The sequence below is a fragment of the Rhinoraja longicauda genome, chromosome 11 (genome assembly GCF_053455715.1).
Source record: "Rhinoraja longicauda isolate Sanriku21f chromosome 11, sRhiLon1.1, whole genome shotgun sequence".
Lineage (NCBI taxonomy): Eukaryota > Metazoa > Chordata > Chondrichthyes > Rajiformes > Arhynchobatidae > Rhinoraja > Rhinoraja longicauda.
Window position 1 is genome coordinate 38,633,793 of NC_135963.1, and position 19,759 is coordinate 38,653,551.

Genomic DNA, 19,759 nt, shown 5'->3' on the forward strand with positions numbered 1-19,759 from the left:
TTTCCGTTAGGATAGTTTGTCTGTTTGTTTTTATGTTGATTGTTTTTGTAAAGCGCTTTGAGCACCCGATAAGGCGCTATATAAAATAAATGAATTATTATTATTATTATTACACACAAGTGCCTTGTTGCTAAAGGACAGCTGCCTTGAGAAATAGATGTGCTACAGCTTGAAAACATGTGATGTGGATTTTTTTTCTCTCAATATTAACTGCCTCTCCTTTTATGCCGGATCTTTCACGCTTTGAACCATCCCTGAATGCTCACACACCCCCAAAAATGGATCTGAAACTGGCCGGGGCACTAATACAATTCTCTCAGCGATACCAGATAAGGACCTGGAATCTACACAGAACCTATCCAAACAGAAGAATTCCAAGCAAGACAAAATGCACCCACCTGGCTGGAATCAACTTTCTAAAGATCAGATTAAAGTTTCTTGCTATATCTATTCCTACCAGTATGTCTGGTAGGAAGACATACTCGACAGGAGAAAATTTTCAATGAGAGCACCAAGTTCAGTCAAGTCTCATCTGCAGTCATTAAAACGCAACACTGACATCATTCACCGGAGTAAATATTTGCGACTTGTGGTTTCCTGGCAACAATGATTCAACACACGAACATGCCAGACTATTTTCGATATCAGTGTTAAAGGCAGCAGTTTCACACAATATTGAGCATGATTAAACAATGTGATGAAAGTATCTCAACAGGATTGCAAATTAAGCCAAACCATGCTGAAAAGGATGGTTTCAGAGCCAGACCACCGATACGAAACTGTCGGGATCCAACCACTTGTCAGGTTCAGCTCCAGTGGCATAAAATATCAACATCCTTGGAAACAGATTAGGTTTTCATTTTAAACCCATGCAGAATTCTTGTACATTGCTCCAAAAGGGGGAACTATGGGGATTATAAACTAGATTTATCAACACTGAGCAGTGTCAATTTTACTAATTGATGTCCAAATATCCACAATTTGTTTGAAGAGACAGCAGCATTATTAGGTTCTTAATTTAAACTATCATAGCCTGAGTGATGACAGCAAGAATCTGCTCTGATATACAGCATCTGTATTGCTCAATGCATCGGATTTCTCCGATGCCACCAGGCCAAATATGGAGTATCCTTATAACTTCAGGGAGCTCTATGGTTCTGGAAGCTTGTCACCAAAGTTTCCTCTGAAAATGGTGCTGTCGAGATTATGAAACCTCCGTGAAAGTTGAGAAAAGCAATCAGAGGATCTGGCACAAGAAGAATTTAAACTGCCAAGTTGAAAAATGTAGACAAGCATCTTTTCATGAAGTGACAATAGAAATGAGCCAAGTTTACAACAGTGACAAATCAAGGATCAGGTCTGAGGGTTTGATTATTATTTTTCTCCATTTATGCAATATCAGTTTTCAAATGTCCGCATTCATTGGTAATCACAAAATGGTAACATAATAATTCCTGTGATTTCTTTCCAGGTAATTAGTCACACCACTTAATTGCATTTTAAGAGTTTGATATTAACACAGGTGGGAGGTAAGATCATACGCTACAATTGAGTGTGGATGCGAAAATTATTTCTCAATGTCGAGTTGGAGCTCAACGGACTCCTTCTTCAGTCTGACTAGGTTAACAGAAGAACATGTGTTTCATTTTGACCCCTCTCAGATAATAAATAGCCTGATAGTCTGCACAGAAATCAGATGTAGAACTGTGTCCTGGACAGTGTTGTAAAACAGAGACACCTACACAGTTTCCTGAAAATAGAGACACAGGTAGACAAGGCAGTGAAGACATTTCACATACTGCCTTCATCAGGGCAAGGAGTACAGGAGTTGGGCCAACATGTTGCAACTGCACAAATCGCCACTGCAGTCCTGCTCCCAACCAAGGCCGAGGCCATTCGCAAGTTTGAAAAAACCCTCTACAGTGAAGGTACTCCAAGAGTTTGTCGACATAGTCAACTTCTATCACCGTTTTGTGCCAGCAACCGCCTGAATCATGCAACCGCCTGGATCATGCAACCGCTGTTCAAGGCCCTGGCCAACAAGCCGAAAGAGCTCGTTTGGGATGACGCAGTCATGACCGCATTCGAAAACGTCAAGGAGGCGCTGACAAAGGCAACGATGCTGGAACATTCACGGGCCAATGCACCAACAACTCTCACGGTCGACGCATCTGGCACAGCTGTGGGCGGAGTATAGGAACAACTGATCAATGGTAGCCGGCAGCCCCTGGTTTTTTCAGTCGTCACCTGAGACACCCCTGCCTCCACCCCCACGCCCCCCCCCCCCCCCCCGAGCAGAAATACAGCACTTTTGACTGGGATCTCCTCGCTCACCACCTGGCTATCCGTCATTTCCGCTACTTCCTCGAGGGCAGAGATTTCACAGCTTTCACCGACCACAAGCCACTCACGTTTGCCTTTGCCAAAGTGTCTGATCCTTGGTCAGCCTGACAGCAGTGCCACCTGATCTACATCTCCAAGTACACGACTTGCGTCCAACACATCGCAGGCAAGAGCAACCAGGTCGCAGAGGCGTTGTCCCGCACCGCCATCAATGCTTTGGCCCCAGGTATCGACTACACGGCCCTGGTGGCCGCCCAGCAGGCGATTGGAGATGCTCGCCTACCGCACCGCCATCTTAGGCCTGCTGTTGGAGGATGTGCAATTCGGCCCCACTGACACTGCACACCTCTGCGACGTGTCTACTGGTCAGCCAAGACCCATCATGCCCGCTGCCTGGCACCACCGGATTTTCGACATGGTTCATGGCCTAGCTCACCCTTCCATCTGGGCAACAAAGGCACTGATGGCAGCCAAGTTCATGTGGCATGGGTTGCGCAAATAGGTCGGCAACTGGGCCAGAGCAACTGAGCCTCCCTGTCAAACCTCCAAGATTCAGCGACACATCAAGGCGCCGCTGCAGAACCTCGCCCTGCCACACCGGCGTTTCAACCACATCCACGTCGACATCGTTGGATCGCTGCGCCCATCCAGAGGTGTCATCCGCCTCTTCAACATCGTGGACAGATTCACGAGATGGCCGGAAGCCGTCCCGCTCTCGGATACCACCACTGCGACGTGTGCACGTGCCCTCACCGCCCCCTGGATCGCCAGTTTTGGTCTGCCGGCGGACATCTCCTCCGACAGAGGTGCGCAGTTCATCTCCGAGCTGTGGTCAGCAATGACCCGGCTGGTTGGCACTAAGCTGAACCACACAACGGCCTACCGCCCGCAAGCAAACGGTCTAGTGGAACGTTTTCACCGGCAGATAATAGGCATCCCTCAAGGCACGGCTCGCGGGCCCGGACTGGATGGACGAATTGCCATGGGTCATGCTAGGCATACGAACTGCCCCGAAGGAAGACCTGGCAACATCCTCGGCCGAGCTGGTGTACGGCACCCCGCTTATGGTCCCAGGGGACTTCACCTGACGCCATATGGACATCATGAACCGCACATGACCATGCTGACGCGCCTCTGTGAGCTGGGCACGCTCTCTCCACTCCCAACGTCACAACACAGTCTCACAACCACATACGTCCCACCCGACCTCCAGGACTGCCAGTCCATCTTCCTTCGCCGGGATTCCCACCATACACCACTGCAAAAGCCTTACGAGGGACCCTTCAGAGTACTGCAAAACGACACCATGACTTTCATCATCAACATTTGGCGGCAGACAGGAGACTGTCTCCGTGGACTGTCTTAAGCCGGCACAATTGGACATTGACCAACCAGTGCAGGTGGCACAACCCCGCCGCAGAGGGCATCCACCATCACGACCAAACCCGCCGTTAACTCAACCAGCTGCAACCCCGAACACTGGAGACACATACACAAGATCAGGCTGCCTCATTCGACAGCCTAACCGCCTCCAATACTCCAGTTCTGATGGGTGGGTCATGTGGCGGGCCGAGCCCCTTAGGTTTGGAACTGTCGTTCGTCAAGCTCGAGCATTCGCGTGGACCTGGCGTGATCTGGGCCGACCAATCAACGCCGACCTGGGTGGTCTGCTGCCGGTGTGCAGCGGACGACGGGACTAGTCTTCACTTCACAGTCAACACGTTAACACACACTTTGCCCGCTTGCACTAATTGTTGAGCTGTATCGTTTAAGTATTAAACTGAGTGTTTATACAACACGTGAACCTCTACAAGGTGTACATCTCCTAAAGATTTCAATGAATACAAACATCATTTCATCCAATTTTTGCTAAATTATACATTGAACTGAGAATCAGGAATTAAATATATCAAGCAACGATGGTGTTAATTCTAAATGTTTCTTGGTGTTTACATGTTCATATTCATGGATAGGGTTTGAGAAACATTTTTATATCACAATTCATAAACTCTCCTGGAATGATGGAATAATAATGACAGGAAGTCAGTAAGAAGTGACTGCCCGTTGGTTTCTCCATTTAATGGTGAATTCTGCTCGTTAGAATCTTATCCCTATCCCAGAATTATCAAAGGATTTGTTTCATTGTGCAGAACATTTCCACTTAATTTTCTTTCAACATTAAAGCTAATTCCAGCCATGCCAAAGTAACGACTGAACTAGCTGAACAGAAGTATCATTGAAGATTCTGTCTCAGCTGAGAGTCACACAGCTGAGAATACATAACCCACCAAACCATTTCCTGATACAGTCATTGACAAACTGGAAGCAGTCATTCTATGACCACAACACACGCACAAACTCAGCAGCTACTTCAAGTGCTCCAGACACCAACACTTATGATTCCATTATGACAAAGCTTTGTGAAGAATGTCAACTCTGCCATGTAGTGAACGCTGTTTTCTCCTTTGGCAAACTCTTGACAGCGGTTCAACAGACATTCAAAAATAAAAATCCCAGCGAATTCAAACAAAATAGCTAACTTTGTATTCATTGAGAACCATTCAGTTTGGTAATACTGCCCATCTCTGCCACTTCAATTTCTTTTGGCATAACCCTGATCTCAGCTCCTCTTTGCTGAATCTCTTTTGCTCACTCATCAGCTTGAGACTTAATTGTTCCAATACACTCCTTGCCAACCTCCAAGTTTGTACAAATCTACTCCACTGTTCAACAAATTCTCTGCTACATTATCCAATCCATGCCCAATTGTCTTGCTCGGTACCTAATAAAAAACTTTTTAAAATATTTTTTTAATTTTACTCTTGAAATTCCTCCATGATGCCACCCCACAATTATATGATTACTTCCAGCCTTTCAAACTCACTGTCACAAGAGCAATTTGTTGTCTGGCTTTCGGGTTGTGCAATCTTCCTGCATTCACTGGAATAACTGCATTTACACTGCATTTCAACAGCCTCAATCCTAAATTAAATTCCAATGCAGGTCCACCACCTATTTCCCAACACCCTTAGTTCCAGAACCTTGCTGGATGATCTATTTTGCCAGACCAACAGAGGTCACAGCCTCTACGAGGAGCCGAACGGTACTGAAATGTCCGCTTAGGCCGCCGGGATACCGGCCCGCAAAGACAACCTTGGAAGTCGGCTAAGGGAATGGATCTGCCAGCTCCGGCCAGGCCAGGGTCCACAGCCCCAGCTGCCGGGGGGCAAATTCGACCTACCAATCCTACCCGGAAGACCCAATGAGGCCATGATCAGCCACCTCACCCAATCTAGGTGCCACATTTTGGGGGGGGGGACTTCCGGGAGTAGATTTCAAGTGCACTCTCATAATTTTTCCATAGGAAAAAGGACATTGTGGGAAAATCCGTGGTGGACCTATACCAATTTCAAACTTCCATGTCTCTCCAGTTCTATGTCCTCTTAAACCTAACTTAATTTACCAAATCTTTGATAATTAAAAAAAAATAAAAATAAAAATAAAATGTAAAAAGCTAATGGAATGTTGGCCTTCATAACAAGAGGATTTCAGTATAGGAGCAAAGAGGTTCTTCTGCAGTTGTATAGGGCCCTGGTAAGACCACATCTGGAGTATTGTGTACAGTTTTGGTCTCCTAATTTGAGGAAGGACATCCTTGTAATTGAGGCAGTGCAGCGTAGGTTCACGAAATTGATCCCTGGGATGGCGGGACTGACATATGAGGAAAGATTGAAAAGACTAGGCTTGTATTCACTGGAGTTTAGAAGGATGAGAGGGGATCTTATAGAAACATATAAAATTATAAAAGGACTGGACAAGCTAGATGCAGGAAAAATGTTCCCAATGTTGGGTGAGTCCAGACCCAGGGGCCACAGTCTTAGAATAAAGGGGAGGCCATTTAAAACTGAGGTGAAAAAAAACTTTTTCACCCAGAGAGTTGTGAATTTGTGGAATTCTCTGCTACAGAGGGCAGTGGAAGCCAAATCACTGGATGGGTTTAAGAGAGAGTTAGATAGAGCTCTAGGAGCTAGTGGAACAAGGGATATGGGGAGAGGGCAGGCATGGGGTATTAATTGGGGAAGATCAGCCATGATCACAATGAATGGCGGTGCTGGCTCGAAGAGCCGAATGGCCTGCTCCTGCACCTATTTTCTATGTTATTTGGTTACCAAATGCTTTATACTTACTTCCATGGTGCAGGACAGGCAACAACAAGTGTACAAGTAGCCCAACAACAAATAACTCAGGAAATCTAATTTTCACCAGCAGGTGAACTTGCAAATTTGAAAATAACAATGCTTTTTAAATCTTTAGGATATTCAATGTCTTCAATTTCTACTACTTATGGAAGATACCAAACAAGACAGAGTACTTTCCCACACAAAGCCTCCTGGCCATGGACAAAACTATTAAAGGCAGGTTAGCATGCAATATGGAGACAATAGGAACAGCAGATGCTGGAATCTTGAGAAAATCGCAAAATGCTGGAGGAACTCAGCATGTCAGCATCTGTAGAGAAAATGGACAGGCAATTTTGGGTCGGGACTCTTCTTCAGACCCTGTAAGCAGAATGGTCCTTCTATGACCATGAATCCTTCTATAAGCATGAATCCCCATCTATGACACACCTGAAACTTCTGAAGCTTTCCAGCTTTCTTGGTTGTGTCAGAATTGCAAATTGTTGCAGAATTTGTAACTATTTCTGAAGAAACAGCATAAATAACATATATAACTAACAGTAAGTAGCATCCAATGAGAAAACTAAAATATGAATAATGAGTTCAGATGTCTAACCTTTCGGATCAATTGCTTCCCTGCCAGCAGTTCCTAAATTCAACTATCTGCTCTGAACATAAATTTCACAATATTCCCTAAGATTCCTAAGTAATTCCCAAATTGGGCGGCACTGTGACACAGCTGTAGAGTTGCTGCCTGTAGAGTTGCTGCATTCAGGCTGCAGCGCCTGAGACCAATGTTCGATCTTGATTATGAGTTCTGTCTGTACGGAGTTTGTATGTTCTCCCAGTGACCTGCATGGATTTTCACCGGGTGCTCCAGTTTCTTCCCACACTCCAAAGACGTACAGATTTGTAGGTTAATTGTCTTTGGAAAATTTAAATTTGCCCCTAGTGTGTTGGATAGTGATAGTGCACTGGGATCGCTGGTCGGTACGGACTCGGTGGGCCGAAGGGTTGTTTTTGCACTGTATCTCTAAACTAAACTAATGTGTATATGCATTGAAAAGAATTTGGGTCAATCGCATGATTTCCAGTCATTTCTGCTAATCGTGCAATTTCCCAGTATCCACAAATATTTACTTAATTCCATTCACAACTGCTCCAGCCACTACTCGCAAACTTTACTGAATAGCAATCATCCATTAATTAAAAGGATTTGAGCAATGCAGATTCATGTTTTGAGTACTATCTGTATTTTTTGCTGACAAGGCAGAAATGGGAGGTTGGAGGGATTTACTTGAAATTGGAGAATTCCATGCTCATACCATTGGGCTGTGGGCACGCGGAATACAAAGTTCCTCCGAGTTTGTGTATGGGTTCACTCTGGCAGTGGGAGAGGTCAAGGAAACAAAGTCATGTGCAGGAAGGAACTGCAGATACTGGTTTACAGAGAAGTCATTATGGGACTGGAAAGGGGAGTTAAATGGCTAGCAACTGGGAGTTCCAGCAGGTCTTGGCAGATAGAATGTAAATGTTTGGCGAAACAATTATCTGCTCCATGCTTGATTACGCCGATGTGCAGGAGGCCACATTGGGAGCAGCGAATGCAATAGAAGAGGCTGGAAAAGATGGAAATGAACCTCTGTCTCACCTGGAACAGCTGTTGGAGTCGCTGGATGAAAGTGAGAAAGGAGGTGTAGAGATGGATACCACATCTTCTGCACCCTATCTTTTACCTGTAATGTGCACTCATTTGGGGAGAGATTGACAGACACTTTGCTGTTTTCACACATGTGGCTTAAATTAAACAGTGAAAAAATGTGCACAGTTGGGTTTCAGCAAAATGCAGAAGCGAGAATTAAAAACTGCTAAAAGTCCAAACTGAACAAACAGTTAAAGTGTCAGACAGGTTCAACAAAATTGTTCATGGAAATCCATCATACTCGAAGGTGATTATTCTGTGCAGTCTCACTGTCTGAAATATTACTAGAACACAGAAGAATACAGGAGTGAAATGTCACCTGTTCATTTCTCTCCGCAGATGCTGCCCGACCCACTGAGTTCCGCCAGAATTTATTTTATAGAACAGTAGAGCACAGGAGCAGGCCCTTCAGCCCGTGATATCTGTGCCGATAATAGTCTTAGAGTCATAAAATGATAGTGTGGAAACAGGCCCTTCGGCCCAACTTGCCCACACCGGCCAACAATGTCCCAGCTACACTAGTCCCAGTTGTCTGTGCTTGCTCCATATCCCTCCAAACCTGTCATATCCATGTATCTGTCAAACTGTTTCTTAAACGATGGGATAGTCCCAGCCTCAACTACCTCCTCTGGCAGCTTGTTCTATACACCCACCACCCTTTGTGAGAAAAGGTTACCCCTCGGATTCCTATTAAATGTTTTCCCTTTCACCTTGAACCCATATCCGCTGGTCCTCGATTCCCCTACTCTGAGCAAGAGACTCTGTGCATCTACCCAATCTATTCCTCTCATGATTTTGTACACCTCTATAAGATCACCCCTCATCGTCCTGCGCTCCAAGGAATAGAGACCCAGCCTACTCAACCTCTCCCTATAGCTCACACCCTCTAGTCCTGGCAACATCCTCATAAATCTTTTCTGAACTCTTTCAAGCTTGACAATATCTTTTCTATAACATAGTGCCCAGAACTGAACGCAATATTCTAAATGCGGTCTCGCCAACATCTTATACAACTGCTACATGACCTCCTATACTCTTATACTCTAACTGATAACGGCCAAAGTGCCAAAAGCCTTTTTGGTACCTTATCTACCTGTGACTCAACTTTCAAGGAACCATGCACGTACTCCTAGATCCTTCTGCTCTACAACACTACCCAGAGGCCTACCATTTACTGTGTAGGTCCTGCCCTTGTTCGACGTCCCAAAATGCAACACCTCACACTTTTGTGTGTTAAATTCCATCAACCATTCCTCTGCCCACCTGGCCAATCAAGTAAGATCCTGCTGCAATCTTCCACAACCATCCTCACTGTCTGCAAAACCATTCACTTTTGTATCATCAGCAAACTTGCTAATCTTGCCTTGTATGTTCTCATCCAAATCACTGATGTAGATGACAAACAGCACCGAACCCTGAGGCACACCACTGGTCACAGGCCTCCAGTCTGACATTCCGCCATCACCCTCTGCTTCCTTCCATGGAGCCAATTTGCTATCCATTGAACTATCTCTCCTTGGATTCCATGCGATCTAACCTTCCAGAGCAGCCTACAATACGGAACTTGTCAAATGCCTTACTGAAATCCATGTACACAACATCTGCAGCTCTGCCCGCTTCGACCTTTATTGGTCACATCTTTAAAAAAAATCAGATTTGTGACACGACCTCCCACGTACAAAACCATGCTGACTATCCCTCATTAGCCCTTGCCCATCCATATGCCTGTACAACCTATCCCTCAGAATACTCTCCAATAACTTTCCAACTACAGATGTTAAGCTCACCGGCCTATAGTTCCCCAGCAATTTCCCTGCAGCCCTTTTTGAAAAGAGGCACAACATTGGCCACCCTCGTCTTCCGGCACTTCTCATGTATTTAAGGACGACACGCAAATTTCAACCAGGGTTCCCGCAATTTCCTCTTGTTTCCCGCAATGTCCTTGGATATATCTGATCAGGCCCTGGAGATTTGTCTACTCTCATACACGACAGTACCTTCAGTATTTCTTTGACGGTAACACTGACTGCTCTTAAGACACTTCCATTGACTGCCCCAAGTTCTTCCATCCCACTGTCTTTCTCCTCGGTAAATACAGAGGAGAAATACTCATAAGTGACATAGAGGTGACATATACACATAGAGGTGACCGTTTCGATTCCTGAGAGGTCCCGCTCTCTCTCTAGTTACACTTTTTCCCCTTATGTATTTCTAAAATCTTTTGGGATAGTCCTTAATGCTACCCGCCAGAGCTATCTCCTGGCCCCCTTTTGCCCTTCTGATCTCCTTTTTCAGTTTACTCCTTATTTCCTGACTCCTCCAGGGATACACTTGATCCTAGCTGCCTGAACCTGTCCCATGCATCCTTCTTGTTTTTGATCAATGCCTCAATTTCCTTCGTCAGCCAAACTTCCTTACATTTGCCTGCTTTGCCCTTCACCCTAACGGGGACATACATATCCTGAGCTTTCATCAGCACACTTAAAAACATCCCACTTGGCCGATGTTCCTTTCCCCTCAAATAACCTGCTCCAGTTAACTTGAGCAAGACCGTCTCTCATACCCTCAAAGTTGGCCTTACCCCAGTTGAGCATTTTAACATGTGGACCCTTTCCGTTCCTATCCATAACTATCTTAAACCCAATTGGACTGTGGTCACTGGTCCCAAAAGGCTCCTCCACAAAGACTTCATTAACTTGCCCTTCCCAATTTCCCAATACTAGATCCAGTGTTGCCCTCTCACATGTGGGGGCCTCTACATACTGCTTAAGAAAACTCTCCTGAACACATTTGAGGAATTGCACCTCATTTAAACCCTTCACACTATGATTTTCCCAGTCTATCTTGAGAAAGTTAAAATCCCCTACTAGAACAACCTTATTTGACCTGCAGCTCCTGGCATATTTGTTCTAATTCCCGTTGACTATGGGGGGGGGGGGGGGGGGGGGTCTGTAGTACACCCCAACAAGGTGACCATCCCTTTCTTGTTTCTCAGCTCCACTCATGTAGCCTCACTCGACGAACCGTCCATAATGTCACCTCTGAGCACTGCCATGACATCCTCCTGAACCAACAATGCACCACCCCTCCTCTTTTTCCCTCACCCCTGAAGCTCCTGTACCCCGGAACATTGAGCAGCCAGTCTTGCTCCTCCCTGAACCAGGTTTCAGTCATGGCTACAACGTCCCAGTCGCTCCTACCTATCCATGTCCCAAGATCATCTGCCTTACCCGTCAGGCCCCTTAAAATACATGCAGTTTTAACCAACCCTCCTTCCTCGCTTTCCGCCTCTCACCTGCCTATTCTGTCCACTAACCTTTCCCACACCACCCTCCATACCAACTTCTAGCCTCTGTCCTGTACAAGATCCCACCTTCCTGCCAATAATTATGCCAATTTAAACCAATCCCATCTGTCTACACATAACATATATTTATTTCAAAAATCCAAATGTTTTGACTGGAATCAATGAGTTGCTAATGGACACAATTCGATGGCTGCGTACTCTCATTCAGGAATGCCAGGTATAGTACAAGTATAGACTCTTCAATGCATTAGTATAGGTCGCCTCGTCAGTTATTCCTTGCTGTTGACACAGCTTAAGTTTGATTAAATGCAGCACTCTTAGGTAAAAAACAATTTGGGGATGGAGAGGAGGAAAATGTGCCTGACCTCAAATATTTGTATTCCATTTCACTCCCAACATTGCCCACAAGCTGAAAGTCACTTCGAATACATATCTCAAGGTGTACACTGTATCCAACTTCAAAAGCTGGCACTTCAACTGTGCTACTACAATAGTCATTTGCCTATACTTGGCAATTCCCAATTTCAGGATGATTTATTATACACAAATAGCATAGTACAAAAACATCTATCACAGACTGTTCCCCTCACAAAAGACCACCAGGGAAGGGACAACACTAGGATCAGAATTGGACTGCATGAGCCAGTGCAAACCGATCACTAGGCACATGCAAGCAGAAGACAATCTCAATATGCAACGCAAGGGGTATGATGCTACATCCAAAGTAAATCCCTGAGGTTTTAATGTTCACTGAAGTAACTAACCAGGCAGCTTGAAGCTAAGCAGCAGGAGTGTGTGTAAAATAGCGTGGCTGGTTCACACTGGCCTCCTTGCCACAGCAGAGTTAATCATAAATCTGCATTTATCCAGCTAGCATTCATTTGTGCCTTTCACATACAAGCAGATGGGTAAAGGTTACTTAAAACTCCTCTCTGCTATTGGCTATTTTCTCAATAGCTCAGATCCCATTCGACAGAAGAAGAAAAATTTCAATTACAAAGGATTCAAAAAAGGCACTTTAGTCTTTTGTTCATGGGCTCGGCAACTAAAGGATGCACATATGTTGAAAAATTATCAACTAAGTCAGCTGGGGTTGAGTCAGCATGACTTCAAACTTATTACGGTGCCAGAAGATGAACTCACACTGCATCCATCCATGGCTCAGTGTAACTCAGATGGATTTCAAAAGGTCAGCCAAGTCTCATCTTACCCATGTTCTTTGCTCATTCACCTTTTCCCATTCCTTTCTCAATGAGTGGTTCCTCATAGGAAAGTGATTCACTGGAACTCTGCACAAACTTTATTCCCTTACGACTGTTTTTTTAACTTTAGAGATACAGCATGGAACTCAGCCTTTCAGCCCACTGAGTCCCCCGTTGGTCACTCGTTCATATTAGTTCTATGTTACCCCGCTTTCCCATCTATTGCCTACACTTTTAAAGAGGCCAAATAACCTGCAAACCAGCAGGACCATGGGAGGAAACCAGGACACCCCAAAGAAACCCACACGATCACAGGGAGAACTTGCAAATTCCACAAAGACAGCATAGAGGTCAGGGTCAAACCCAGGTCTCTGGTACTGTGAGGCAGCAGTTCTCCCAACTTTAGCACCCCTGTGTTGTGCCAGAGTACATTGTAGTGAATACTTAAATTCTTAAAGGTTTGGACAGGCTAGATGCAGGAAAAATGTGCCCGATGTTGGGGGAGTCCAGAACCAGGGGTCACAGTTTAAGAATAATGGGTAGGCCATTTAGGACTGAGATGAGGAAAAAACTTCTTCACCTAGAGAGTTGTGAATCTGTGGAATTCTCTGCCACAAAAGGCAGTGGAGGCCAATTCACTGGTTGTTTTCAAGAGCGAGTTAGATTCAGCTCTTAGGGTGAAAGGAATCAAGGGGTATGGGGGGAAAAGCAGGAACGGGGTACTGATTTTAGATGATCAGCCATTTATTGAATGGCAGTGCTGGCTCAAAGGGCCAAATGCCCTACTCCTACACTTATTTTTCTATGTTTCTTTGTTTCTGATAGTTTGTAGACATACACAGACCACAAAGCTATTCTTTGTGAACCTGCCAATTTGCATGTATAGTTACCAGCAAATCTCTCGATGTAATTCAAAACCGGTTTCCAACCAATTTTCTTCTCCCTCATCAATTGGTCTACCTATTTTTACCATGGTTGAACGTAACTAATTCAACCAGAAATTGAATATAGAATAATGCAGCTCTGTATAGCGTCTTAATGACACATTTAGTGAACGTACTGGAGAGCCCCTCCATATTTCCAGGCCACAAAATGACAGCTAGTCCACACCATTTGCTTTTCTCAGATCAAGTTATAAATTCCAAAAATTCACCAGAAAAATATCCCATCTTTTTGTGCCCCATTTGTGTAACTCCATTGCACTGACCAAACCAAAACTGAAAAATTCTCCAGTTCCAAGACACTTGCCTCACAATTCACCTTGCATTAAGTTTTCTTCTCTCTTGCAAATGTAATCTTCATGAACAAAAAGGCAGAATACTTTTTTCACATTGTGACTGGTATTCATTAACATCATCTTCTGCTTTAGCCATGTTAACATTACATGAACATGTGATAATGAACAGTTGAACATGAGACAGACTCATCATTGCTGAACAACTGCTCACATTTAATCATGATTACTTCATTATAATCCAAATTAATACAATGCCATATTGGAATAAAGAAAGGCAAAGTCCCTTTGTTCATTCACCTGATTTCAAGCAAAGTTGAAACTAACCAGTATTTACCAAATTCATTCGTACCTTGTACAAACACATTGTTTCTGTGTATACTTTGTTCATGCAATTGCTGTTTCTTGCAATCAAAACTTGTTCATTTGTTTCGTAAATAACAAATGAAATAATTTAAAACATTTTAATTTACAAAACAAGTTAGCAGTAGACTGTCACTATTTGTATCAGAGAAACAATATCAGTACAAGCCTGTATGTTAAAAACTTCAGGTTGCATCAGCGAAACAGGGCAAGCAGTGCAAACCTTGTAGTTTAAAAAAAACTTCAACCCACGAATATACTATTGCTAAGAATACGTATTTGGTGTGCTAATTTGACCAGATGTGCGGTTTAGTGACAACGACAAGAGGAAAACTATTAGCACTCAGATATCCCAAGTTCCAGAATACAGTGAATTCAATAGATTATAAAGTTAGTTTGGTCACTTCCTGCTCACTGCCCCCTATCCCTTTCATGTGGTTGTTTCCCCCTCCTGTTTCGCCGTATTTCCCCATCGCATTCCTCAATCATTCAGTCTCTCCGTACGAGTCCTGCCAGTTCGTTCTTCAGCTCGTCCGGTTCCCACCATCACACGAGTTTATAAGCCAAAAAGTCAACGGCCTACGTCTCTCCCCGCTGCCCCGCTGCCCCACCTAATAAATGGCCCTCGTTCTAAACTCAAAATACTGACCCTTCGCTTCTAATCCCCAATAAATACCCACCGCCAACACCACCCCATACTGTCCTAGTGCCCGTCTCCTAACAACAACACTCCAGACCTCTTGAGCTGTGCCTGGCCCACCGCTCCCGTCCACCCTGCCCTGCCTTGATCCTCTCCCCATCCTCTATCCCTTCATTGCCCCCCACCCATCCACCCATCCACCCCCTTCCCCCTCACCCATTGCCCCCTCTTACCGTACACTCGGATCCAGCCCTGCTGCTGACAGACAGACTCCAGTAAGATCCGTTCCACCGGGTCCAGCGCGGATTCCTCCATCCCGGGAGCCGGGAGCAGCTCCAGCCGCCCCGCTCCATCCTGCGCTTCCATGCCGGCTGCCACCCCGCCGCCGCCGCCTGAGCACACTACACGCCCTCCCAGCACAGCCTCCGGGCCACCGCCAGCACCAGCGCCAGCGCCCGGGGCCTCAGCAGTCCTTCCACCCTCCGCTTTCAATTGAACGACGCAAAAACCAGAAGGGTGGAAAAATAAAAGAGACCGAGCGGGAATAAAAATCAAAATCCGATCGGAGCAGGACACGAACCGCTGCCGACACCGGCGCCAGAGCTACTGCACGCAGCGAGCCATGGCAACAGGCGCCGCAATCGCCGCCAGATCCATCGCACCAAGCCACAGCCCTGTAATCACACCCAGAACCATCGAGCCCAACCGCAGATCCCCGAGATAACACCCAACCGGAGATCCCAAGATAACACCCAACCGCAGATCTCACAATCACACCCCGAACCGACAATCCCCCAACCGCAGGGCCCACAATCACAGGAAGATTCATCGACCCCAACTACAGAGCACAAGGTAACACCCAACAGCAGATCCCTGTTGCAACATACGTCCGTGACCCCCTACTACTGAGCCCATAATTACACCCAACCGCAGATCCCAGTAACACACAGAGCTATCAACCGCAACTACAGATCCCACAATCACACCTGGCGCCTTCAACGTCAACTAACCACCCTGCAGTCACACCCAACCACTGATTCCACAATCACAGCAAACCATAGATCCATCAACTCCAAGCACAAACCCCAAGCACAAATCCCACATTCTCACCTAGAGCCATTGACTGCAACTGCAAATCCCCCACACACACAGAGCCATCAAGTCCAGCCATAGATCCCAGTCACACGCAGAGCCCAACCATAGAGCCCACAGACACAAGCTGAAACTTTGACCCCAACCAGATCCCACATTCACACACAGAGCCATTGACCCCAACCACGGAGCCCACAGACACAAGCTGAAACTTTGACCCCAATCAAAGATCCCACATTCACACACAGAGCCATTGACCCCAACCACGGAGCCCACAGACACAAGCTGAAACTTTGACCCCAATCAAAGATCCCACATTCACACACATAGCCATCGGCTCCAACCATAGACCCACATTCACACACACAACCATTGACTCCAACCACAGATCCCACATTCACAGAGTTAGTATAAGAAAATAACTGCAGATGCTGGTACAAATCAAAGGTATTTATTCACAAAATGCTGGAGTAACTCAGCAGGTCAGGCAACATCTCAGGAGAGAAGGAATGGGCGACGTTTCGGGTCGAGACCGTTCTCCAGATTGAAGAAGGGTCTCGACCCGAAACGTCGCCCATTCCTTCTCTCCTGAGATGCTGCCTGACCTGCTGTGTTACTCCAGCATTTTGTGAATAACCACATTCACACAGAATCATCAACTCCAGGCACAGATCACACATTCACACGCAGAACCATCGACCCCCACCCACAAATCCCACAGTCATAATCTGACCCCTTTATGAGCTTAAATACAGATCTTAGTCCAGTTATAAGGCAATCTTAGATGTCTGAAAGGCTCTGCTGCACAGACCGGGCATGTGCATCCACACAGACTGCACTCAGACAGGGTATGATCTGGCTAGTTAGCACGCAAAACAATGTTTTTCACTGTCTCTCATTGAACGTGACAATAATAAACCAATAGCAATCTCTTCAAAGGTCCCTTGCTTCACCCCTCCAACACCCCCCTTCTATCAGTCCCTTTTCCTAACAGCCTCCCTCGATCTCCTTTCCTCCCCTAATATCCCCCCTCTTCAGTTTCCTCCCCTTCACACCTTCTCCATCTTAAGACCGAGTCATCTTCACTCCCTGCTCTTTCTTCCCCTTTAGTCATACCCACCCTTTCAGTTCTTTCCTTTTTTCATCCTTGTCTAGCACCTTACCTTTGCACTACCTCCTCAGTTCAGTCCTATTCACTCACCATCCTCTAGCATGTCTTACCCTTTCATATCCCTACCCTTTTAATGTCATCTGCTTTACTCGTCACTTCCAGCTACCTCCTCCTTCAGATCTGCTTCCCTCCCTCAACTATCGCTGCTGCCCCTTCACATTAGCTCTCTTCCTTCACAAAGCTCTTCCTTTCTTGTATCCTTCACCTAGCTCACCTCCTTCCACTCCCACCCTGCTCCCTTACCTTTCATTCACCACTCCCTCTTGGTTTCTCCCTCATTCACTTGTCATCCCCTATGCTCTCCCACCACAATCTCCCTGCACTCTTTGGCTATCAGCTGTTCCTCCCTGCCAAAGTGAGATTGTCCCTCCGTCACCGATTATCTGTCCAGAGTTGCTTCCCAATTATTGATCTTTCTTCCTTCCCAGCCTCCAGCAGTCATGTATAATCACCTTAACTTGGACGTCCCCCAGAAAATCTTCAATCAATGACAGCTGATTCCCTTGCAGTCAATATCTCAGACTCTTCTTGTATGAGCTGGATATGTGAACAGCAGGACAGATACAGGGGAGGCAGTGTACATGCAGGAGTCAATAATTCTGGGAGACCTTGGAAAATCCATTGAGTATAGGCACCTGCCTCTAATAGCAGAATTTAGAGGGAGAGTAGGCTGTTTTGTTCTGGATGCTGTCAAGCTTCCTACGTTTTGCTGGAACACACACCTCCACAAGCAAATATTCCAAACACACCCTTGACTCGTGCCTGACAAGTGGTGGAAAGATTTCCAAAAAATTAGGAATTGAATTGTTTGTTGCAGGATAATCCTCCTGTGAACTGCTCCTGCAGCCACAGGATTTAATTGCCTGGTCCAATTACGCTCCTGGTCAATAATCATGCACAATGTGGAATTTTGCAATGATAATGCCCTTGATTGACAAGAGACAAATAAACTACCTCGAAAATCATCATTAGGTGGCTCATGAGTACTATAAACACCACTGCTAATTAATCAGCCAATTTCTTAATATTGCATGGTTGTTTGCATGTTGGCTTCGGCTGTTTCATTACCTGAGGGGTTGAAAATAGAATTAATTATTGTATACCCATTATAAAATAACTATTTTTAATCTTGTGATAAAGAACATATCATCAATAAAGTTGTGGAAGATGGCTGGACCTTGAATACAATACTGATGCACCTTGTGGCTGAGATGACTGGCTCCCAGCCGCAACAACCATTTTCCTTTGTTCGAGGCAAACCTTTGGAGGGGGAGAGTTTTCATCCTGATGGCCATTGATCTATAGTTCACAAATGATCTTCGATGCCGGCTTCAAAAGCATGACTGACATGAAGGGCACGCAGTCTCAACTCACCTGCCTATGTTTCAGTCGAAGCTGTAATGCCACTTGGAACTGATGGAACCTAAAGTAAATAATATTGGGCAGGTTATTGCTCAGTGAGTTCCCTTTAATGGGCACGTCTCTCATCAGTTTTCTGCCATTGTGAGTACAGAGGAATTAGTCAAAATGGATTTATCTACTTGTTGGAGATGGCTTTAGATTTTTCACATTATCAAGTTGATGCCTGTGCTTTCTCATTACTTAGACCTCTCAACTGAAAGTGGAGCCAGTTTTGGAGCACATCTTCAGTACATGTTTGAGTCCCACAGTTGCCATAGCCAGTGCTACCGATCATTCCTTGGTGTTATCTGGAGTGAACTGATCTGGCTGGTGGGAGGAAGAGGACAGATGAATTATCCAATAATTTTTAAATGATTGCTAATGCTTTAGACCTCATGTGCAAAGCTCTGCCCTTGTTGGGGAGGGAGTTGTTCTGTGAGGCTACTCAGTCTATTGGTTATTTAATATTCCAGCAAAATTCACAACTCGATTTGGCAAGACTGAGACCATCAATAAGGGCATTTCATAACTCTGTCTGTTGCATGTAGCTTTCCCATGTCATTATGTGGTGATGCTTCACCAGGTTGACAACTCACTGGAACCGTTTCTGGCGTACCTTCCATACTTTACATTGACCTGGACTGGTTGAATTTTAATGGTGGTTTGAGGTATAGTCCAGGTCATCAGGTTACAAATAAATTCCTCCCACAACCTGTCTGTAACTTGAAACCAATTTGTTTTCTGTTACCCTGTCCTGTTGAAGTATCTTTGACCTGAAACCTTAACTCTGCTTCTCTTTCCATTGAAATACTGCCTGAGTGTTTCCAGCAGTTTCTGGTTTTTATCTCAGATTTCCAGCAACAACAGTTTTTAGATTTTCAAGTTACAATACGTTCAGGTGAATAAGTAAATTGCTGATGTTTTTTTAGAGAAACAACATGGAAACAGGCCCTTCAGCCCACTGACCATGCCGACCATCGACCAGCTGTTCACAATAATTCTATTTGTTCCCAAATTCTCACCCATCCCTGCACATTAAGGCCAAATGTTTATTGGCCTCCCTTAAGCCAATAGTTTGTACGTCCTCAATGGAATAGTATTGCCAATGATCCAATGCTGAGGAGAA

General features: G+C 45.3%; 1 protein-coding gene across 4 annotated transcripts in view; it reads right to left on the minus strand.

The window, feature by feature from the left end:
- The window catches only part of rasal2 (RAS protein activator like 2), a 307,207-nt gene extending 291,406 nt beyond the window's left edge, over window positions 1–15,801 (minus strand). For 2 of the 4 annotated variants that reach the window (XM_078407409.1, XM_078407408.1), the window contains exon 1: window positions 15,203–15,799. In XM_078407409.1, coding sequence (XP_078263535.1) covers window positions 15,203–15,335 — 133 coding nt within the window. In that variant the 5' untranslated portion in view covers window positions 15,336–15,799. Of the gene's footprint in view, window positions 1–15,202 lie in introns of all 4 variants that reach the window. The other 2 variants (XM_078407405.1, XM_078407406.1) reach the window with 2 other exon arrangements.
- Between the last annotated feature and the right edge of the window lie 3,958 nt (window positions 15,802–19,759).